The sequence below is a fragment of the Notamacropus eugenii genome, chromosome 4 (genome assembly GCF_028372415.1).
Source record: "Notamacropus eugenii isolate mMacEug1 chromosome 4, mMacEug1.pri_v2, whole genome shotgun sequence".
In the NCBI taxonomy this organism is placed as follows: domain Eukaryota; kingdom Metazoa; phylum Chordata; class Mammalia; order Diprotodontia; family Macropodidae; genus Notamacropus; species Notamacropus eugenii.
The window spans coordinates 173654583-173679522 of record NC_092875.1 but is presented as its reverse complement, the minus strand read 5'-3'; the positions used below and the strand labels follow the sequence as shown (position 1 = coordinate 173679522).

Here is a 24940-nt window from a genome sequence, read left to right as displayed (position 1 = left end):
CGTTCTCAGCCCTGGGTCACCATCACCATCCACTTTCTTCCTTCCTTTTCTCCAAGATTCCCAAACAATGCTAGAATAAGTCATGAAACTGAGTCAACTCTAAAGTGATGCTACCTAACTTCAGTTCGCTCCCATTGCTACCTTTTCATTCATCTAGATTTCCTTCCTGTCACGTTCTCATCAGCAATTGTTCTAAACCTTCAGTTCTCCTGTCTAGCCCCCCATACTGTCCCCACCTTGCAGTATTTCCACAGATGAGCTCACCTTCTATTTTATTTAGAAAATTGATCCTCCCAAACAGTTTCCCACCTCAGGCTTCTCCTTTCTCCATACCATCCTTCGCATAGCTACCAAAAATTATCTTTCTAAGGCGCAGGCTTGGATATGTTGTTTTCCTGTTCAGACCTCTTGGATAAACCCATCTCCTTAGCCTGGTATTTAAGGACCCACCCTACTCTCTGGCCCCAACCTACCTTTGCAGCTTTATTTCATATTACTCCCCTTCACATTTTCTGTGTGGACTGCTGGCGATTCCCCCAACTAGCCATTAAGCTCTGAACTTTATGCTATTTCCACATAATCTCATCTCTTCCTTTCAGGTGCCTCAGACACTAGCTTTGTGACTTTGAGGAAATCCCTTAACCTGTCTATCAGTCTCAGTTTCCTCATCTATAAAATGGGGATAATAATAGCACCTATTTCATGGGTTGTTTTGAGACTCAAATGAGATAATACATGTTAAGCACCTTGAGAACTTTGAAATGCTATGTAATTGTTAGATATTAGGGAAGAAAAAAGAATACGCATTTATACAGTGCCTCCTCTGTGCCAGGCCATGTGTTAAGAACTTTGCAAATATCACATTTGATCCTCAGCACAATGCTGCAAAGTAGGTGCTGTTATTCTCCCTGTTTTGCAGTTGAGGAAACTGAGGCAAACAGTAACTAGCTGAGGACGGATTTGAGCTAGCGTTCGCTCCATTACACCCCTTCGCTGCCTCTAATTTTATTATTATTTCTCACGTCCCCTAAGTTCACCTACTTCATACCCTTGATATCTGGGGCTCGCACATGTACTTGTAATTGAGGGCTGACTGAATCCTTCCTGCTCTTTTTGTAGGCTACTGAAGGGCCATGTACTTCACCGAAGCCAAGCATGCTTGACTTTGTCAACAAGGCAAAATGGGATGCCTGGAACACTCTCGGCAGCTTGCCAAAGGTGAGTCTCACGATCAGTGCTACTGTCCATCCTTTTCCTTACATACCGAAAGAGAGTTTCTTGGTGATGTTTGCAGTTCAAACCGCCTGAGCTCAGTCTTCCTGGCTTTTCCACTGGATGTTTCCCCTCTCCATCCCTGGTCTCCTTATCTGCTGCTTTACATGATGCAATCCTTCCTTAGCAGAATTGTTATTTCTTCTAAACTGTCGGCCAGATTTGCAGCATATACAGTTGGCTGATTTTATTTCTTTGTCATCTTCATTCTAGGACACTGCCAGGCAGAATTATGTGGATTTAGTAGCAAGTCTAGTTTCCGCTCAGTCCTTAAACCAAGAAAAGACTTCTTCTAATGATAGCAAATCTGAATATGAAAACCTGGTAGTCACCAGGGAAGGCAATATTACAAAGATCATGTTAAACCGCCCCGCCAAGAAAAATGCTATTAATGCTAAGGTAAGGAAACTAATCCTACTTAATGGTACTTTGGTTGCTCAGTCATTTCCATTGTGTCTAACTCTTTGGGACACCATTTGGGGTTTTCTTGGCAAAGATACTGCAGTGGTTTGTTGTTTTCTCTCCAGCTCATTTTACAGATGAAGAAACTAAGGCACACAGGGTTAAGTGACTTGCCCAGGGTCACGCAGCTAGTAAACACTTTCCTTTTTTTTTTCAATGCTTCTCGTTTAAGTACTCTGGACTTTCAGAATAGTCATTGTTTTTCAGATAATTCCTTATTGTGATCCATAAAGTACCATTCAGTTAGAAGGGAAATCTTTACTTACTCTACAAATAGACTTCTTATACCAGAGAAGCAGTCACGAAAAGTCTGAGTCAGTATTCAGAACTGGTGAGCTCCCAAAAGATTCAGAATGTTCATTTTTCTTTATAACAAACGACATGATATAGTGAGAAGTATGCTGTTGTTGGCATCAGAGGACCTGGGTTCAGACACCACCTCTGACACTAGCATTTGGGCAGGTCACTTCACTCCCCTGGACTTCAGTTCCCTTACTCATAAAATGAGGACATTGAACCAGATAGCCTCTCAGTCCTTCTACCTCTTCATCCTGTGCCCTGACAGGGAGAAAGAAGATGTTCGAAGTCTCAAAGATACCCTTTCAAGTCATGTAGAGAAAAAGGATGCCCTACATTCTACTTAGTGTTTTTATCAAATTTTGAGCAGCCATCTATCCTTCATCTGGTTTTCCCATCATTTAATTATACAAATACCTGAAAAAAATCTCCGCAGCATAGGGAATTCCAAATGTGGGATCTCCTTCTACAAATAAAGATGCAACCAGACTTTGACTTGATACATAAGTCCTAGGAAAGTGCCTTATTTTGCATGGTAACCACCATAGGATCCCACAGATAGGAAGTGCTCAAAGCAGTATTTGAATGCAAGGCTTCCTGACCCCAAACCCACCACTCCATCCACTCTGCCTCCCTGCCTCTGCGTCATTGAATTGTCCACCCCCCAATTAAAAAAATTAATTAAAATTTTTTTAAAAGTTACTTGTCATCAATACCAAGATGAGGCATAGTTGCAAACCTTGTCCATTGGACTCATATTATAGTGGACACATGACACTAATAAGAGAATATTCATGGATGAGGTCTGGATAATGTCAGATGTGTAGCATTAATTTAAAGCTCTTGGTTCTCAATATGTTTTCTCTGTTTTCCCCAGTACTGCTGTGTGTAACCCCACTAGTCCTTCCTATTTCCCCATACCATGGGATAGTGGTATCAGACTCAAACAGAAGCAAGAGCCACTAAATCATATATAAGGATCACTGCAGGCCACACATTGACTCAGAAAGCCACATATTAACATTTTCTACATTGTGTTTATTTTTATTTATTTTTTAAAATATTTTCCAATTATATTTTAATCTGGTTTGGGCCACACTTGGAAGTGTTGGAGGCCATGGGTCATGTACTTGATACCTCTGTCATTTTGATCTTCGACCACATATTACATATCACTCATGTTATTTATGAGAGATGGCATGGTACCACAGAAAGAGAACAGAACTTAGAATTAGAGGACTTTTGCGCTGACTTCCTGTCTATGTGACCTTGGGAAACACCTAGGTTTGAGTTTTCTCCTCTGTAAAATGAAGGGAATAGACAAGAGCTCCTTTTCTTTCAGCACTGGGCCTCTTCCATGTCTGTCCTCTGAGTCATTTTCTGCCCATTTGGGCTTTTTCTCAGCAAAAATACTAGAGTGGTTTGCCACTTTCTTCTCTCTCATTTTACAGATGAGAAAACTGAGGTAAACAGGGTTAGGTGACTTGCCCAGGTCACATAGCTAGTCGGTGTCTAAGGCCAGCTTTGCACTTGTGTCCTCCAGATGCCAGGATCAGCTTTCTTATCCATTATACCACCTAGCTGCTAAACTACGAGGACATGCTGCCTCACCAGAATAACCTTTAAAAAGTCATTGGTTGATGATTCTTCTTCTTATGGTTAATTTTTCCTTTTGTCTTCCACTCCTATAGATGTATAATGAAATTGTGCTAGCCCTCGAAGCTGCAGGCAAGGATGACTCATCACTAACTGTTATCACAGGTAATCTGTTTGTGGGACATCTTGCTCTTGTATTTGGATAGATCCCTAACCTGGGTGGGAGGTTGGATTAGATGTTCTCAAGGGTCCTTTCCAACTGTAAGATTCTATGATTCTACTTCACTGATGCTAGGGAAACAAATTTTCTTTCCATATATAGCATTGCTGTTCTCTGTAGTTTGGCTTTCAGACTTGATCAACTGTAGTGTTTGTAAGTGGCAAATGAAAACAAAAATGTTTCCTCCTCATTAAGAAATCAGCACCCTGTAAACTTAGATAAATGGGCTGCTCTTTGTGTTCTTATGGGCCTAGAGAAGTCACTTGACTATTTCTCCACTTCATTCCTCCAGTTCTGAAGTAAAAATACAGATGATGGCCTCTGCTTAGGTTTAAGAATACATGGGCAGCAGATAGGAAAGCCTAACCAATTTTTCTCCCCCTCCCTCTCTCCTCTCTCCAAGACGGCATGCAATCTTATACAGGTTCTACACATACATCCTTATTAAACACATTTTCAAATTAGTCATGGTGCATAGAAGAATTAAAAGGAATGGGAGAAACCATGAGATAAACCAAAACAAAACAAAACATAACAAAATAGAAAACAGTCTGCTTCATTCTGCATTCCAACTCTACAATTCTTTCTCTGGATGTGAATGGCGTTTTGCATCAAGTCCTTTGGAAATGTTTTAGGTCCTTTCATTGATGCTATAAACAAATTAGAGGAGCAAAAAAGAGTTTATTTGTCAGATTTATGGAGAACAGAGAAATTTATGACCAAACAAGAGACAGAGAACATTATGAAATGCAAAATAGATACTTTTGACTATAATCAATTGAAAAGTTTTTGTACAAAGCCAATGCAGCCAAGATTAGGAGGGAAGCAGAAAACTGGGAAAGAATTTTTACAATTAGTGTCTGTGATAAAGGCCTCATTTCTAAAATATTTAGAGAACTGAGTTAAATTTACAAGAATACAAGTCATTCCCCAATTGATAAATGGTCAAAGGATATGAACAAGCCATTTTCAGAAGAAGAAATTAAAGCTATCTATAGTCATATGAAAAAAGGCTCCAAATCACTATTGATTTTAGAGAGATGCAAATCAAAACAACTCTGAGATACCACATCACACCTGTTAAATTGGCTAATATGACAGAACAGGAAGATGATAAATGTTGGAGAAGATGTGGGAGAGTTGGAACACTAATTCATTGTTGGTGGAGCTGTGAGCTGGTCCAGCCATTCTAGAGAACAATTTGGAACTATGCCCAAAGGTCTATAAAAATGTGCATACCTTTTGACCCAGCAATATCACTTCTAGGGCTGTATCCCAAAGAAATCATAAAAATGGGAAAAGTACCCACATGTACACAAAGTGTGCAGCAACTCTTTTTGTGGTGGCCAAGAACTGGAAATCAAGGGGATGCCCATCAATTGGGCAATGGCTGAACAAGTTGTAGTATATGAACACAATGGAATACTATTGTGAAATGACGAAAAGGCAGACTTCAGAAAAACCTGGAAACATGTATATGAACTGATACTGAGTGAAGTCAGCAGAACCAGGAGAACATTATACACAGTAACAGCCACAGTGTGTGAAGACTATTTCTGATAGACAGTGCCTTTACAGAAATGCTTATTAATTTTAATAATTTATTAGGATACTCTTCAGGATTTAGTACATTGAAATTCCGTGATATCCTATCTATTTTTATTTCGTAATAATTACTCCTATTTATATAGTAGCTCAAGGTAATTGAGCATTTTTCTTAGCACAGCTATTGTCCCCATTTTACAAATGAGAAAATTGAGTCTCAGAAAGTTTAAGGAACTGTTCCAGGGTGGCAAATAAGTTTCAGCAAACAGGATTTGCACCCTGGTCTCCACACTTCCTTGATATATCACCCCATAATAGACAACTTTATGAGTTTCTATTGCCCAAAAAAAAAAAAAAAAGGTAATTCCAACCTGCTAATGATTAAAGGATTTTGAAAAAAGTCCCTTAAAATGTCAATTTTTTTCAGGAACTGAAAGATAAGTTCAGACTTTGAAAATGGTAGGCCATCTACCTCACCAAAATAAATACTGAACATCTGTCCTGTTGAATAGGCCATTCTGGGTGCTAAAGAAGATAAAGAAAGGGAATGAGCCCTCCAAAAAGCTTACAGTTTAGTAAGGGAGATGAGACATAAGCACAGATAACCTAACATACTATTTATATTATATATATATACATACTATACTAACCTCCCTAAATATACTATTTAATAAGCGCAGTGGATCTCTGGGGAAAGGAAGAAGAGGAATATAGGGGGAAATGTAGCTGAGATAGATGCCAATAAAGATACCGATAAAAATGTGTAGGCAATAGACAAACCAGAGATCTCTGATGGTAGGGGGAGAGGTCTTTGAGCCAGGCCTTGACACATGGACAAGATTTAGACAGGAGGAGCCCTGGGTAAGTAGAAGGAGCATATGAGAAAAGTACAAGAAGGCCCAGGCCATGTTTAGGGCATGATTGGCATGTTGGGTGTACGGAAGATAGATAGATTGAGAGATAAGACTAGAAAATGAAGATAGGACCAGATTATGGGAATATTAGGCTCAGGAATCTGGATTATGTTTAATGGGTAGTGGAGAACCAGTAAAGGTTTGTAAGTGACACTCTGAGATATTGAGTTAGAAAAATCATCTGGCGGAAGTGTACAGGGTACGTAAGAGGCAAACAATGGGGTAGAAGACTGTTGTTGCCTTGGGTTAGGTAGGCTGTAACAGGAACCTGAATTCAAGTGACAGCTGTAGGAATGGAAAGGAGGAGAGGGAGGAGAGAGACAATTACCAAGGTGCAATTGGCGGGATTTTAGCTAGGGGAAACAAGGGAAAAGAAAGAGTCAAAAATGACTAAAGTATTGAACCTAGGTAGCTCGAAGAATGGAGGTCCCATTGACAGAAGTATTTGAAGTAAATTTTCTTTGGGAATATGGGAGGAAGAAGTGATAGGAGGAAAGATGATGAGGTCCATTTTAGGTCTTTTGTTTTTGAGATGCTAAACTGTAATTCAGAAGAGAGCATGGACTAAAGACAGATTTGAGAATCATGCATGTGTAATAATATTGGAAGTTATGGGTGTGAATAAGATCATTGAGAGAATAGAACAGAAAAAAAAAAACTAAGAACAGGATTTTCAGAAATATGTGCATTTGAGGGCTAGGCAAAGGGAACAGATCTATCCAGAAAGAGAGAGAGAGAGACAGAGAGAGAGAGAGAGAGAGAGAGAGAGAGAGAGAGAGAGAGAGAGAGAGAGAGAGAGAGAGAGAGAGAGAAACAGTCAGTGAGGTTAAAAGATCCAAGATCATTCAGCGTATTTAAAAAAAAGGCAAAGATTTTGGAGAAAAGTGTGATCAACAATATCCAGTACTATATAACAGTTAATGTCTCTTTTATATGTTGCCACCTTAGTTTGCATAGAGTAATAAAACATAGTATAATGGACCCACTTTTTAAAATCTATTTAGAACAAGTTATAGTATATAATTATGATGGAGTACTGTTGTGCTTAAGAAATAATGATCAAGATGCTCTCAGAAAAACCTGGGAAAATATACATCAAAGTGAAACAAGCAGAACCAGGTGAACATTGTACATAGTAGCTGCAATTCTGTATAGCGATCAACTGTGAATGACTTAGCTATCCTCAGCAATACAGTGATCCAAGACAATTCTGAAAGACATCTGATGAAAATATCATTCATCCCCAGAGAAAGAACTGATGAAGGCTAAATGCAGATCAGAGCATACTTTTTTCACTTTATTTTTCTTGGGTTGTTGTTTTGGTTTTTTTGGTCTGTGTTTCCTTTCACAACATGACTAATATGGAAATATGATTGCATATGTATAACCTATATCAAATTGCTTACCTTCTAAATGAGGGGGTAGGAAAGGGAGAGAGAGAATTTGGAATTCAGAATTTTCAAAAACAAATGTTAAAATTGTTTTTATATGTAATTTTGGGGAAAATAAAATATTAAATAAAATTTTTAAATGTATATGTATATATGTACATGCATGCATACATACATATATGTCACCAAAAAACAGCCCCCAAAAGGTAAAATCTATTAGAATAACCCATAACTTTTAATAATGGTAATTGTGGCCTGGGATTTTGCCCAGAATGAAGAGAGATCTTTGTACAAATATTGATTTAAAACAAATTGCTAATCAAAGAAGAGGTCGTTAGATTTTGGAAGAGGTCCTTAGAGTGGGAGAACCAAGTCCTGTTTTCTCCACCTAATCCTCCTGGATTCAAGATATGCTTCACGTAAATGGGTAGAAGACTCTGTTTGCGAATAGGTGTGTGGATCCTCAGGGCTCAGCCACCTGCTAAGTGCAGCCTCAGCATAAACATTTAGCCTGTTGTAAGAATCGGCACTCCCCTGGAAGCTTTGCTCACTGGGAGCTCCCTGGTTCCCTCGGTGCTAAGCTCCTAGGTAGGCTACTGCCTAGATAATAGCTATAACACCCACTGCCTTCACCCAGAACCCCACGACAGTGTCAGAAGAGTCTTTCTCCCAGAGGACTCATAGTTAACACTTTTCCAGACCAGGAAATTTCTTGGTCCCAAGTCATAGCCCTAGAGTGAACAGTTATTCCCTTCTGTCATGGCTTACCTGGTATTAGACAGTACCTGTACCAAACAAGGATTCCCCAGACAGACAGTAGGAAGATGATAAGATGATAGTACTAAGTAATAACCTCCATTGAGATGTACTTTTAAGGTCTTGAGAGCACTTTGCTCACCATTAACCTGTGAGATAGGTAGATGTTTTATTACCCCTCATTTATCAGACCTCAAAGTATGAGCCCTGCTTATTATAAACATTCCCCTCTTATGCTCTGAAACAAGTGTTCTTAATCTGGGGTCCATGGACCCTTTGAATGTCTGTGGATAGATTTCATAGAGTTCGGTGACCCATTGCATAGGGGAACTGGATTTGGAGTCAGAAAGATCTGAGTTCAGCTGTAGCATCTAAATACTAGCTCTGTAACCCTAGGCAAGTCACTTAACCCTGCCCTCGCCTCCATTTCCCTGTCTGTAAAATGCAGATAACAGTATCACCTACATCTAGGGATTCTTGTGAGAATCAATGAGATTATATTTATAAAATACTTGGCAAAACTTAAAGTCCTATATAAATGCTATTTATTATTATATCAGGGGTCTACAAATTAGAATAGAAAAAAAATTGCCATTTTATTTTCATTAACCTCTAATTGAAATTTAGGACTTCCTTGAGTGACTTAAAAACATTCTTCTGAGGGAGTCCTGAGTGTTCCCTAAAATGCCCAGGGGTGTATGACACAAGCTTACTCGCGCCTGCCTTAGAATCATGTCACAAGTGTGAATAGCATGCAGCTTACGATCAGATGTCACCACCTGCACTCAGTGTCCTCGGCTAATTTGGAATTGCAGATAAAATAAAAATCACGTTCCGCTGCATATCTCCAAACCATTGGAGTAGATTTTCTCAAGAATAAGCCATCCCATTTTCCTCCTTCATCTAAACATGTAAGCTAGCCTACACACATGATGTTTTGGACTTTTTTCATTTTCCCAACTTCCCCATAACAGACGGTAGGTTATCATGGTATCCCTTCTCTTCTTCTCTCCTGAGTGTTTTTTCATCCAGTTTATTTTCCTAAATCTCCACACTGAATTTAAACAGTCTTTAGTCTCCCACCATCTTCATTCTAGAGTCTTCTAGGTAATGTTAGGGTGCCTGACATATCTGATACTAAAAGTCACCCTTAGGTCTTCCTTTGAGGTTCAGACACACAGGTCCTATATGTTCAAATAAAGCCAAACTGACCCAACTTTGGAACTTCATACATGTTTTTACCAGTTCCCCACTATTAGTATCTTATAGGCCACTTCGGGCTAATTGTACAGTATCAGGAAGAAAAAAAAAATGTCAAGATGTAAACACACCACCAAAAGCAAATATAATTATATAATTTATTATTGTACTTTAAAACCCACAAAATCTGTTGCATTTTTCCTTCTGAAATTCTTTTATGTTGATGTTGATTTTTTTTGGTTTTAGGAAATGGTGATTATTACTCTAGTGGGAATGACTTAAGTGAATTTGGGATTGTTTTACCAGAAGATATTGAAAAGAAAATTCAAGATAGTTATTTGTTACTGAGGTAGGAATGGCATTTACTGGTTTTTAAGAACATTACTGTGTTTCACCACATAATCGTTGCAGATTTTATGACAATTTTTTTTGCCAAAAAGTGGGGTAAGACCATTATGTGAAGCTCTTTATTTTTTTAAAATTGTACTGGTATTACTTAAAAATCATTTCTTACTGAACTATCTTTGGTACAAAATTAGGATGCACAGAATACTCGTGAATATATCTTGCAGTTGGGAAGATGCAAGTCTTACTATATCACATGACTTACTCATGGCAGCTTTGCCTGCCCACCCACTTCCCTTGAGCCTATGGCTCTTCGTTGCGTTGAAGGACAATACAATTAATACTGCTGCGCTCTAAACAAACCACACAAATCAGCTTTCAGAAAGGTACTGATAGTGTGAATGCAATGAGAATTCTAGGCTCATGGCTCACAATGTGCAAGAGATAAATGCGTATCCACATGACACTGGTGAATACATTGCTGTTCTGGTTACCTTTGAAGAGGTGTGATAAACAGAATTATGCTAGGAAAAGTTATAAACCAGCTTTTGAACTGAAAAAAACAGTGCAAAGATTACATGGTAGTGATGATTACATGGTGAATGAACAGTATTCATCAAAATTTCCCTTCTATGTGCAAAAGTAAAAAAATTTTTCCTATATGTCTGTCTAGTAAGAAGATTTAGTAAGCAAGCATAGTTTTTTAATTTTTAAGTACATTTTTATTTTGCTCATCTCAAACTGCATTTTTTAAACTTTTAACATTTGTTTTTTAAATTCTGACTTTCATATTCTCTTCCTCCCTCTTGCTCCTCCTCCACTCATAGAGAAGGCAAGCAGTATGATATCAGTTGTACATGTGAAGTCAGACAAAACACATTTCCCTATTTGCCATGTTGCAAACACACACACGTGAACAAGAAAAATAAAGTTTAGAAAGTAAAGCATAGTTCTTTATACTGCTCCCATCTGTTATTTGATGTTCCTGCTTTTTGCAATTTGTTAACTACATTTGATGCTGCTGTCCATAAAAACCTGATTAAGAATCAGTTGACATATGAAATGTTTCTACTTTTTAAGGTAACAGGCAACAGATTTTAGCAAATGCTCACCCCACCCAGAGGACTTCATGACTAGAACCACCTCTTCCAATTATAAATTCTTCTGGATAGATCCCATCATATTTTCATAAAAGTTTCTAGTAATAGTATTAATATTACTAATATTATGATAGTATTAATGCAACTAGTCATCTTGTCTTCTTTTAATAATATTTTTTGGTTTAAACATTTCAACAGGAGACAGGGGTGGGGGAGTCCATGTGTTGCTTCCAAGGTCCTTGAATTCCCACTGCTGGAACACTGTAATGTGATACCGAAAAGACTCATAGTTTTCTAAAGGGTCACTGTCTCTTTACAGATCATTGGGTCAATACTACTCTTGACATTAAAATTTTGGAATCTTGAAATTTGTGGGACACACACACACACACACATAATTTTTTTAAAGGATATATCAGACACCCTAACATTACCTAGATGACTATCTAAAACGAATATAACGGGAGGCCAAAGAATACTTAAAATCAATGTAAAGATACAGACTGTTGTATTGGACTCTACATCTGGTCATAGGGATCCATTAATTCAGGCTTAGAAATATTTCTCCTGTATTGTATAGTTTCATTATTGATGTTCCGCGGGGGCAAATGTAGACTATTACTCTCCATTGTTCTTTTTTGTCTTTTAGGAAATTTGTTGAACATTTCATAGATTTTCCTAAGCCCCTAGTTGCAGTAGTAAATGGCTCTGCTGTAGGAATCGCGGTTACACTTCTTCCGCTATTTGACATCGTATATGCAACTGACAAGGTAATCTTTTCATTTCTCTTTTTAAATTGTCACTATCAGTAATATAATTCTTTGTAGCAGTTGTATGGCTATTGGATAAATTGCACAGAATTTTGGTGGCTACATTTAGATTCCCAGAGTCTAAGTCCAAGTGTAATAAAAATGATATTTTCTTTGGAAGAGAGATGATCTCCCCCTTCTCCCTGCCCTGTCTTTTTTTTTTTCTGAAAAACATCTGAATTGTTCTTACTGAGCCATGCTAGTCAATATATCAGGCAGCCTATTATCCAGTCTTTGGTTTAAGGCTGCTTTATAAAAATGTTGCTTAAGAATCATACCAAATTTGACATAAAAATTATGAATGAATGAAAAAAATAATCATTTTGTAATCCACTTCTCCCAAGTACATACATCTTAGAACCATAAGGTGTTAGTGCTATAATCAACTTTAAAGGTTATATAATCAAATCAAATGAGAAAAGGGAAAATGGGCACTGTAATAAGCATTTATATAGCTCCTATTATGTGCCAAGCACTGTGTTAAGTGCTTTTTTGAACGAATGTTATCTTATTTTATCCTCATAATGACCCAATGAGGCAGGCAAGACATAGAATTTGTTTTTTCATAACATTTATATTGTACCTGCTATGTGCCAGACACTTGCTAAGCACTTTACAAATATTATCCTATTTGATCCTCACAACGAGGTAGGTGCTATCATTATTCCCATTTGGTAGTTGAGGAAACTGGGACAAACAGAGATAAAGTCACTTATCCAGCGTCGCATAGCTGGTGTCTGATATCAGATTTGAACTTGGGTTTTCCTTACTCTAGGCCCAACACTTTATCCACAGCTCCACTAGCTGCCTCTAATAATATAATTTGCAGACCCTAAAGCACTAAATGCTAGCTCTATTATTATTTTTGTTATTTATAATCAAACCTCAATGTTTTACAGAGAAGGAAAACAGTTCCAGAAAGTTTATGTGGCTTACTGAAATTTACATAACCAGTGAGAGACCTTATGTTCCCCCAAAATTCACCTTTCATAAAGGAGTGCTTTATTCCTGAATATATCTCGCCCAGCCTAGCATAGAAGACCCTAGCTAATTTCAAGGGCCTAAAACTGTTTCACGTTGTAATAATCTCCTTTGCTAATAATTTTTGCTCACATTTTTATGTGTTCCCAATTCAGTAAATTATCATGATCTGCTCATCATTTGGGATATGTTTTGCCTTTCCTAAGGCATGAATTTTTTGTTCTGTGCTAAATATTCCATCTAGGGAAGCTAGTCATGTATCAGAATATTCAATACCTCCTGATTATGCCATCGTTAGACTGTATTCAACCAGACCCTGTAGAACACATTGTCAGAAGTAATGCTTTTAAGCCATCAATCAACAAGACATTATTAAATGCTTACTCCGTGACCGGGCACCATGCACACTGAGAACACAAAGAAAAATAAAAAATAATTCCTAAAATGGAAATCCTGAAAATCAAAAGAGAGGTTAGGTTAATAATGTTGAAAGTAAGAGAACCATTGAACTAATAAATAAAACTAGAAGTTGATTTTATGAAAAACCAATAAAATAAACTATTGGCTAATTTGATTTTAAAAGAAAAAAGAAAACCAAACCACCAGTATCAAAGATAAAAGGGGTGAATTCACTACCAATAAAGAGGAAATTTGAGCAATTATTAGGGGTAATTTTGCCCAATTATATGTCAGTAAATCTAACACTCTAAGTGAAATGGATGAATATTTACAAAATATAAATTGCCCAGATTAAAAGAACAGTCTTAGAAAAAAGAAATTGTATAAGCTATCAATGAGCTACCTAAGAAAAAATAGCCAGGACCAAATTTCTCCCAAACATTTAAAGAACAATTAATTCCAACTACATAGACTATTTGGAAAAATAGACAAAGAAGGAATACAGTGCTAATGCCTAAACCAGGAAGAGCAAAAACAGAGAAAAAAACTTGGACCAATTTTCTTAATGAATTTAAATAAAATACCAGCAAGGAGATTACAGCAATATATCACAAAGATCATTTGTTATGAGTAGGTGGGATTTATAGCAGGAATGCAAGGCAAATTCAGCATGAGAAAAACTGTCAGCATAATTGACCATATTGATAACAAAACCAACAGAAATCATATATTTATCTCACTAGATTCAGAAAAAAAACTTTTGACCAAATACAACACTCATTCCTCTTAAAAGTAATAGAAAACATAGGAATAATACACAATAGTAAACAAATGTAATAATCTAGTACTTGATAAATGCAAAGATCTAAGCTTTTGGGACAAGAACTCATTATCTGACAAAAACTCCTGGGAAAACTAGAAAGCAGTTTGGCAGAAACTGGGTATGGACCAATAGCTCACATCATATGCCAAGGTAAGGTTAAGATGGGTATGTGATGTAGACATAAAGGATGATAACCATAAGCAAATTAAGGAACCATGGAACAGTTTACCTGTCAGATCTATGAATAAGGATCAAACAAGAGATAGAGAGCATTATGGGGTAAAAAAAAATGGATCATTTTGATTATATTAAATTAAAAAGGCAAGGCTTTACACAGACAAAACCAGTGCAGCTAGAATTAGAAAGAAAGCAGAAAACTGGGAGGGGGGGGATGTTTTTTACAGCAAGTTCCCTTGATAAAGCCTTATTTCTCAAACATATAAAGAACTGAGTCAAATCTGTAAGAATACAAGCTATTCCCCGGTGGATAAGTGGTCAAAGGATATGAACAAGCAGTTTCAGAAAAAGAAATCAAAGCTATCTATAGTCATGAAAAAATGCTATAAATCACTATTAATTAGAGAAAAGAAAATTAAAACAACTCTGGGTTCTAGCTCATATCCATCAAATTGGCTAATATGACAGAATAGGAAAACGACAAATTTTGGAGGGGATGTGGGAAAATTGGGACACTAATGTCCCAATTGGCAGAGTTGTGAACTGATCCAACCATTCTGGAAAGCAATTTGCAGCCGTGCTCAAAGGGCTACAGAACAGTGTGTACTATCACAATAAAAATCTGCAAATAAGGAAAACTCCAGTTCAAAGATCTGAGCACAGCGATTCATTTGCAAGTTGCCAAGCAGTTGCCAACAAATCAGGTTATCTGCCTCCTCAGTTGTCTGAGACAAACACAGGGGTTTTACAGAGCTTCTTTTATGGTGGTGAAAGAGGACCTGGGAAATTACCGAATCCTGAAAACTTGTTTGTATGAGACGAGTGCCTTGCCTGGGGTTAGTCTAGGTACATCCTGGAACAGTGCAGATGTAACTTGTCAACTATTGATAGCTTTTGGGGTGTAGGTGTTTTGGGAGTAAAAGGGAGCATTTCGGAGGAGGGACCGTCACCAGCTGTTTAACTTAATTGGTCAAGATACCACATGAATCAATCTGTTCATGAAGGGAGTTGGTGGTTGTTGTCCTTCCTTCTCCAAGAGGACCAAAATGACATCACTATGTCGGGATCAAAGTACGGTATGTCCACATATGGCTGACCACAGCAGATCACAAGTTCAGAAAGCTCTACCACAGGTTGGTCACAAATAGTCCACATGAACATTGGAAGTGGAGATGTCTTTAAATTTGTCCATATCTTGTTTCTTTCTCATTTCTTTTCTACTGCAATTCTGCTTTGCTTATAGACCACAGCACCTTTGATGTGAGCGTGCCATGCTGGGCAGTTCCATCAGTGTTGTATTTCGCTAACTGAAATGTCCTGTAATTGTGGAAAGGTGTAGTCAAGATGTTAAGTGAACACAGAGGGTAACTTAGACTTGAGAAATGAGGTAATGTTCATGTCCACTTAGCTGCAGAGGCTCAGCTCTACAAAAATGAGAAACTTAGTCTCTGACTATGGTGATTATATACCTCTTAATCTAAAAGCTATCAGAATTAGACCCCTACAAGATAAAATAAGTCATCAGGATAATCAATATTAACTTAATTAGGAATTATTTTTCTCAATACCCTTTGACCCAGCAATGCCACTCTTAGATCTGGATCCCAAAGAGATTTTTTAAAAAGGAAAAGGAAAAGGACCTATATGTACAAAAATATTTATAGCAGCTCTTTTTGTGTTAGCAGAGAATTGGCCATTGAGGAGATGCCCATCAGTTGGGAAATGGCTGAATAAGTTGTAGTATCTGATTGTGATGGAATACTATTGTGGCATAAGAAGTGACAATCAGGATGGTTTCAGGAAACATCTGGGAACACTTACATGAACGGATGCAAAGTGAAGTGAGCAGAACCAGTAGAACATTTTACACAGTAACAGTAATGTTGTACAGTGATCAGCTGTGACTGAATTAGCTATTCTCAGCAATACAGAGATTGAAGACAATTCCAAAGCATGATGAAAAATGCTATCCACTTCTAAAGAAAGACTTGATGGAGTCTGAATGCAGATCAAAGCAGACTTTTTTCTTTTTTTTCCTTGGGGGGGAAGGTTATCTGTATTTTCTTTCACAACATGCCTAATATGGAAATATGTTTTGTATGATTGCACATATATATCCTATATCAAATTCTTTACCTTCTCAAGGAGGGAGGGAAGTAGAAAGGAAAGAATTTAGAACTAAGAATAAAAAGAAATTTAAGATTGTTTTTATAATTGAAAAAAATCCCTGCCCTCATGGAGGCACAAGCAAGATATACATAAATTGGTTCATCTAAGACAAGCACAGAGTTGATATAAGGTGGTCTTAGGTAGGTGGAAAACACTGTGCTAGGTGCTAGGGATACAAAGATAAATTTTTTTTTTAAATCCTGACCCCAGGGATCTTACGAGGGGGGAAGGAGAAGGAAATACAAATAAAGGGATAAGTAAATACAAGATAATCTGAGAATCATTGCTAGCATTTATATAGAGTTTGCAAAGCACTTTACAAATATTATCTAATTTGATCCTCACAACCACTCTGTGAGGTAGGTGCTATTATTATTCCCATTTTACAGATGAAGAAACTGAGGTAGACAAAGGTTAAGTGATGTATACCCAGGGGCCACACATTGAAGTAAATGTCCAGGGCTGGATTTAAGCTTAAGTCTTCCTAACTCCAGGTTCAGGATTATCCATTGCAACCCTGAGCTGCTAGATGAGACATTAGGAAAGACTCCCCATAGGAGAGAACACCTGAGCTGGCTGGAAGGAAAGATCTCAGAGCTAGGGTAGAGAGGAGGGAGGAGGACAATGCATTCTCGGTACAGAGGACATGTTATAAGGTAGAATATGAAAGGGCAGAGTTCTGAAGATAAGAAGTTCAGCAATATGACTGGTGTTTGAATTGCATAAAAGAGAGTAGGGTGAACTAAAGCTGGCACCAGGTCATGGGACTTTACATCTCCTTTAGAATGAAAAAGAATAGCCATATTGCCATTTCTCCTGCCCTGATTTTTACTCTCTTTTCATCTCCGTTTTAGAATTCAGGATGAGAAAAAGGTGATTCTGTCAAAGGATTTTGTCCAACAGTATTGTAAACCAAAACATTCAAGGGAATACCCCCACTGATTGACTTAAAAATAAAGAAAACGTTGCTCAAATAGGCTGCTGTTGAGAGGACAGCCCACCTAAGTTAACCCAGGCATCAGCTAATGACTAGTAAAGGAAAGGAAAGTTTTGAACTGGCAGTCCAGACTCCTGTATTGTCAGCAGCTCTGCTGCTGACTTAGTACTTAGTACTTAGTAAATATCTTCACCTTTCTAGGACTCAGTTCCCCCATCTGTATAGTGAATGGGGTTGGACTAGATGGCCTCAGAAGACTCCTCCAAACTTGAACTTCTGTGCAGCAGGAGCAACATACACAGACTGCAGTAAATAGACAGGAAGCACTGCCCCTCTCCCCAAACTGAGGACCTCCCCTCCTGTTTTATTGAGAAAATTGAGTCATTGTACCAAGAACTCCCTCTTCTCCCTTTCTCATCATCTCAAAACTTGTTGACATCATTCCCCATTCTCATGTCCTTTAAATGAGGCAGTCCTTCTCCTTACAAAGCCCTTTGTATATGCGTTTGATCCCATTCCCTCCTGTCTTCTTTAACAGATTGTATGTACCCTTAATCATCCCCTCTCATTCTTTAATCTTTTTTCTTTCATGCAAAACACATTTCTATATTAGCTATGTTGCCAAAAAAAAAGTAAAGGATGTTTCAGTCTGTGCCCAGTTCATCAATTCTCTCTCTGGAGATGGATAGCATTTTTCTTTTCTTTTAAAAAATTTATTTCATTAAATACTTCCCAATGTAAAAAATTTTAACATCCTTTTTTAAAAAACATTTTTGAGTTCTAAATTCACTCCTTCTCTCCCAGTCCTAACCCCTCCTTGAAAGGCAAGTAATTTGATATCAGTTATACATGTGAAACCACACAAAACATATTTCCAAATTAGCCATGTTGCAAAAGAAAACAGACAAAGCCAAGGAAAATAAAGAAAGTAAGAAAAGTGTGCTTCCTTCTGCACTCAGAATTCATCAGTTCTACCTCTGAAGGTAGATAGCATTTTTTGTCATGGCTCCCTTGGAATTATTGTAGATCCCTGTCTTGATTAGAATAGCTAAGCTTTCACAGTTGATCATCATACAACACTGCTTTTATTATGTAAAATGTTCTACTGGTTCTGCTCACTTCACTTTGCATTAGTTCATAAGTCTTCCCAGGTTTTTCTGAAACCATTCTGATTGTCATTTCTTATAGCACAATAGTATTCCATCACAAACAAATATCACAGTTTGTTTATCCATTCCCTAATTGATTGGCACCTCCTCAATTGCCAATCTTCTGCCACTACAAAGAGAGCTACTATAAGCATATTTTTATATATAGGTCCTTTTCCTCTTTTCTTTTTTTTAATTTCTTTGGGATACAGACCTAATAATGGTATTGTTGGGTTAAAGAGTATACACAATTTTATAGCCCTTTGAGCATAGTTCCAAATTGCTCTTCAGAATGGTTAAACCAGTTCACAACTCTACCAACAGAGCATTAGTGTACCTCTTTTTCCACGTCCCTTCCAGCATTTGTCATTTTCCTTTTTGTCATGCTAGCCAATATAACAGGTGTGATGTGGTACCTCAAAGTTGTTTTAATTTGTATTTCTCTAATCAGTAGCAATTTATAACATGACTATTGATGGCTTTGATTTCTTCTTCTGAACACTGCTTCTTCATTTCCTTTGACCATTTGTCACTTGGGAAATAGCTTTTATTTTTATAAATTTGAATCAGAGAAACCAGCTGTAAAAAATTTAACAGAGAAACCAACTGTAAAAAATTTCCCTGTTTTCTATTTCCCTTCTAATCTTGGCTGCATTAATTTTGTTTGTGCAAAAACTTTCTAATTTCATGTAATAAAAATCATCCACTTTACTTCTTGTGATCTCTTCTTGTTTGATCATATCCATAGAACTGAAAGTCTTAGTCTCTAATCTTTATCTTTCTGTATCTACTACTGGTTCCTTCCCTACTGCCTTCAAACATGCCTAAGTCTTCTCATCTCTAAAAATTCCATTACATTCTACCATCCACTTCCAATAATACTCCTCCTTTTCTCAATTTAACTCCTAGAAAAATAACTGCCTATATTTATTTTGTCTGTACTTCTCATTCCTCAACCCTTTGCAACATGATTTTCATTTTTCATCATTCAACTAAAATTGCTTTTTCCAAAGTTATAAGATATATAAGATATTCATTGACAAATCTGAAAATCTATTCTCAGTCCTTACCTTTTTTGACCTCTTAACACTTCGGCACTTGACCACTTTCTCCACCTATAATTTCTTTCTTCTTTGGACCTTCATGATACTACTCTCTCCTGGTTTTTCTTCTACCTGTCTGACAGGTCTCATCATCCATATCATACCCTTTTAACTATGAGTATTCTTCAAGATTCTGCCTTGGACCTCTTCTTGTCTTTCTCCACACTCTTTCTCTTTCCTTCAAAACCCTTCTTCCAGACTTCCCTATTTCTTTCAAAGCTTCCACCATTATTTTGTTCAGTTTGTTCTATTTTGGAAACTCCATGATTCTAAGACTCTCCTTTCCCTTCATGTGAGCAAAGGGCATATTTGCCTGCCCCCTCTTTCCTATATACTAAAAAAGAGTTATATTATACTAAATACATCCCTGCCCCAAAATCTGTCTTTGAAGCCAAATTCTCCCCTAATGTGTGCCCCACATGTATCTTTTACTATTTTAACAGTAGTAGCTATCTAATTAGTATCTATTACTGATTTTTTCCATAACTATAGCTGAGATATTCTGTTTATATCCCTCTATTTGCAATTGTGTCTACTTTATTGAATCAAGAAGCATTTTTTAAGGTAAGATTTCATCTGAGAAATGAATGAGGAAAATTTAAAATGCTCTTGATTTCATTTGCTTGCTAATTCAGCTATAACTTTTAAAAGCACCTTTGAAAAACAGAGGGAAAAACTCAGCCTATGTATCTAATCACAATCTAAATGAAAAGCTGAATGAAATCTGAGTGTTCAGTTTAGACTATAATTACTGTAAATTAGTTCCCTTCCATCTAAAATTTATGAAGACTTTTATTCTTTGTGAAGCACAGAAAAAAATTCAAGACCTGAAGAAAATCTAAGAATGTCCATGCTTGAGGCAATTTTCAAGTTAACTAAAAATCCTTTAAAACTAACTGATTTTCATTTAAAATGAAACTAGGCATGGTGGTGCCACGTACCTGTAATTCCTACTATTGGAAAGACTGCAACTAGTGGTTCTCTTGAGTTCGGGAGTTCTGAGCTGTAATAGGCCTAAAACTGATTAGGTGTCCATAATAAGTCTGGCACCAATGCTATTAAAGCTCCCCTCGCCCTCTCCAGGAAGCAAGGGCTCACCAGCCTGCCTCCCATGTCAGAAACAGGTCAAAAGGTTGGTGCCACTCAGCAGTGGGAGCAAGGTCATTGCACTTCCCAGCAAGGGCCTCTTGGTCCCCCAAAAGTAAAATTAGATAGATAGATAGATAGATAGATAGATAGATAGATAGATAGATAGATAGATAGATAGATAGATAGATAGATGGATGAGTGGGTGGGTGGGTGGGTGGGTGGATGGATGAATAAAGCCAACTGAAAAGTCACAAGAGTGTTTTTGTTTGTTTGTTTTAACAGGCAACATTTCATACACCATTTACTCAGCTGGGTCAGAGTCCAGAGGCATGTTCTTCTTATACGTTTCCAAAGATAATGGGTTCAGTCAAGGTAAAATCATTGAAATCTTAGTGGATGGCATAGGGAGAATAAGGCCAACGTGTTACATACCACCTTCTTTTAAATTTTGGTTAATTGTTTTAAGTATAAAAGAACATCATATACTGTTTTGAAGAGCTGTGCAGAACTAACTCCTTGGGAATGTGGGCATTTGTCTGTTAACCTGTGGGGAGAGTATGTTACTTAACCAGAAGTTTGTGTGCAGGAATGAAAGCCCACTGAATTTGAGTTAACATTTTTCATATCTGTTCCTCATGGCCAGTCAGGGTCTGACTGTCTGCTCCATAGGCCAGACAAATTCAGATCAAGTAGGCTGACCCTAGGGACAGAATTCCCAGGGTGTCAGGGAGCAGACCATCTAGATGGACAGCCCTACCATAAGGAAAAGGAACTGAGGTACTGAAGAGAGAGGCAGTCTATAGCAGCATGATAATAAATAGGTTTTATTGAGGAAACTTATTTACAAGGCTGGTCCTGGGTGGCATTCAGTCCTAGCCAGATGTCACATAGGAACAAAACAAAAAAGACTTGGTGTCAAAAGATGACCCATGGTCACCTAAGTGGTTAGGTAACTTTTCCAAGGACAGTTCCACAATAAAGCTGTGTTACTATTTTATAACCATGATACCCAGATGTAAAATATACTGAGGTCACATCCTTGCTTCCCACACACGGGGGCTTTTCTCTTTTGTGGGGAGGGGCTCCTGAGAGCTGTTGGCATTTTCTATGAGATCTTTTTGGGTAGAAACTAGGTATGTAATGAAGGTCAAGCTTAGTATTTGCCCATCCCTGCTTCTCACCCATCTCTCTTTCCCAAAAGGTGCAGATTACACCAAGCAAATGTCCGCAAACGCCCCAGTGCCCTCAGAGGATAGATCAGTCTCAGGCTACCAGACACCTTATATTTATTTCATCAAGCTAGTATCTTCACCTTGATTTTCAATTTAGGCAGCTGAGATGCTCATTTTTGGAAGGAAGGTAACAGCCCAAGAAGCCTGTGCTCGAGGACTTGTTACTGAGGTTTTTCCAGATAGCACTTTTCAGAAAGAAGTTTGGACCAGGTTGAAGGCTTACTCTCAACTGCCCCCAAAGGTAAGTGTTCATGGTTTCACAAATATAGGTCTATGGAAATAACTTTCCAAAAAAGGAGAAAATTTGCTTTAAAGAAATAAGTAGGGAGGCAGCTAGGTGGTGCAGTGAGTAAGCGTATTAGTCCTGAAGTCAAACCTGAGTTCAAATCCAGCCTCAGACACTTGACACACTTACTAGCTGTATGACCTTGGGCAAGTCACCTAACCCCAAATGCCTTGCCTTTGTCCCTCCAAAAGAAACTAAACTAAAGAAATAAGTAGGAAGACAGGACTTTGAGTGATATCTTGGTTTCTAAACTTCTTAATTTTTGAAATCTTGACATATGATATTTGCCTTTGAAGGTATGACCTTTGGTCATTCAAATACCATAATGAATACTGAAGCCAATGACTTACAATATATTTTTCAGAAAACCTAAAATCACAGTCTTTTGATACTTAGAAGCTCTTAGGATGAGAAGGATCTCAAGCAAACATGAAACATTTCATTTTCCTTGACATTTGTGATTTTGGTGACCAGTAACGGAGAGGGGGAATTGAGGGGAGTAGAGAATTACTCTGTTTGTGACACTACCAGCCTTAATGCCACAGCTTGAAAGTTAATTTCCACTTTTTAAAAAAATTTTGATTTAAAGGGTCACCACATTCCATTTAATGCATAACTAAATTTCTAGAACAGAGGGATATCTCTTCTTAGGAAAGAAGATCACATAGCATATCATTTTAGATATTGTGAAAAGTAAAAAGTGGACTTTACTTTGTAAATTTGACAAAGATTTTTTATACATTCATCATTATATTGACCATTCAGTAATTTTAAAAATTTTATCAATTTTTTTCAATTAAAAAAATATCTGCTTTCTCTCCCTCTCACTTCCTCATTAAAAAAAGCCCTAAGATAAATATACATAGTCAAGCAAAGTAAATTTCCTCATTGTCCACATTCGAAAAATAGATGTCTCTGTATGCTGAGTCCATCACCTCTCTGTCAGGATGTGGGTACTTCATCATCCGTCCTCTTGAATCATGGTTGGTCATTGCATTGATCAGAATTCTTGAATCTTTCAAAGTTATTTTTCTTTCTAGCGTTAAGGACAATTGTACAAAGTGTCCTCCTGGTTTTGTTCAGCCGCTCTCAGCCGCTCTCATCAGTTCACACAAGTCTTCTCAGGTTTCTGTAACATCTTTTCTCTTTTTCCTTATGGCATAATAGTATTCCATTACATTCATATACTTTACTCGCTCCTTCCCCAGTGGATAGGCAGGCCCTTTGTTTGTACTCATTTGCTAGTAGGTGAAGTCTGAATTTTTAAAAAAAAAAAGTCCCTTTCCTTCCCTTCTCCACCTTAACTTCGAGTAAGCTTACTCCAATTCAGCAAAATGAAGAAAATCATGTTTACCTTGAGTTATTTGCATGGCAATTAATAGATTAAATTTTTCTATCAGTAAATCCCTTGGGGTCTTAAAATCAATGAGATGTTATGTGTGCATGTGTATAAGCAGGAGCAGGAATGTGATTTGTTCAGCCCCATTGGTTTATCATAAATGGAGTTGGAGGAAGGCCATGGGGATGACACATGGAGGCAAGAAAGCACATCCTATGAGAAAGTGAACGAGAGACCAAAGAGCTGCCACTGGTGACTTCTAAGCAGATAATGCAGCTACCTAAAGTGACAGCCTTGTAGATTTATTAACTGTATCCCTTGCTTTAATATGGCAACTAAATCCCTTGTGCATTTACACAACCCTATGTCTAAAGGTTTTATAGAATGTGTTGAACCATTCTGGAGAACAATTTGGAACTGTGCTCAAAGGGCTATAAAAGTGTACATACCCTTTGACCCAGCAATACCGCTTCTAGGGCTGTATCTCAAAGAGATCATAGAAATGGGGAAAGGACTCATATGTACAAAAATATTTATAGCAGATCTTTTTGTAGTGATCAATAACAGGAAATCAAGGGGATGCCCATCAATTGGGAAATGGCTGAACAAGTTGTGGTATATGAATGTAATGGAGTACTATTGTGCTATCAGAAACGATGAACAGGAAGACTTCAGAGAGGCCTGGAAAGACTTGTCTGAACTGATGCTGAGTGAAGTGAGCAGAGTCAGGAGAACATTATTCACAGAAACAGCCACAGTGTGCAATGCCTGACCTCGACAGACTCAGCCCTTCTCAGCAATGCAAGGGCCTAAAACAACTCCAAAGGACTCATGATGCAAAATGCCATCCCCACCCAGAGAAAGAACCATGGAGCTGGAATACAGAGCAAAGCGACTACTTTTTTTGTTTTGTTTTCTTACTTGTGGTTTCTCCACTTCATTATAATTCTTCTGTGCAACATGACTAATGTGAAAATGTGTTTGATAGGAATGTATGTGTAGAATCCATGTCAGATTGAATGCCGTCTTGGGGGAGGGGGGAGAAAATTTAAAACTTATGGAAGTGAATGTTAAAAACTAAAATAAATTGGAAAAAAGAAAGAATGAGGTGTTGGAGCATACAGTGGGAGAAAATACAAATAACTCTGAAATATCACGTAAAGCACACTGCCTTTTGTTACAATAATTTTTATTTATTCATTATATATGTGTGTATGCATGTGTACACATACATATGCGGACACATGTGTGTGTATATGATGTCCCTAATTAGATCACAGGGACCTCGAGGGCATAGACCATACCTGATATTTATACCGTTTATAGCATTTGACCCATAAAGGGTACTCG

At 37.6% G+C, this 24940-nt stretch overlaps 1 protein-coding gene across 2 annotated transcripts in view; it reads left to right on the top strand.

Moving 5' to 3' along the window:
- The window catches only part of ECI2 (enoyl-CoA delta isomerase 2), a 46673-nt gene that overhangs the window by 20956 nt on the left and 777 nt on the right, over positions 1–24940 (top strand). For both annotated transcript variants that reach the window (XM_072603707.1, XM_072603706.1), the window contains exons 3-9: positions 1120–1218; positions 1486–1671; positions 3723–3792; positions 9900–10002; positions 11748–11868; positions 21016–21105; positions 22063–22206. In XM_072603707.1, coding sequence (XP_072459808.1) covers positions 1120–1218; positions 1486–1671; positions 3723–3792; positions 9900–10002; positions 11748–11868; positions 21016–21105; positions 22063–22206 — 813 coding nt within the window. The remainder of the gene's footprint in view (positions 1–1119; positions 1219–1485; positions 1672–3722; positions 3793–9899; positions 10003–11747; positions 11869–21015; positions 21106–22062; positions 22207–24940) is intronic.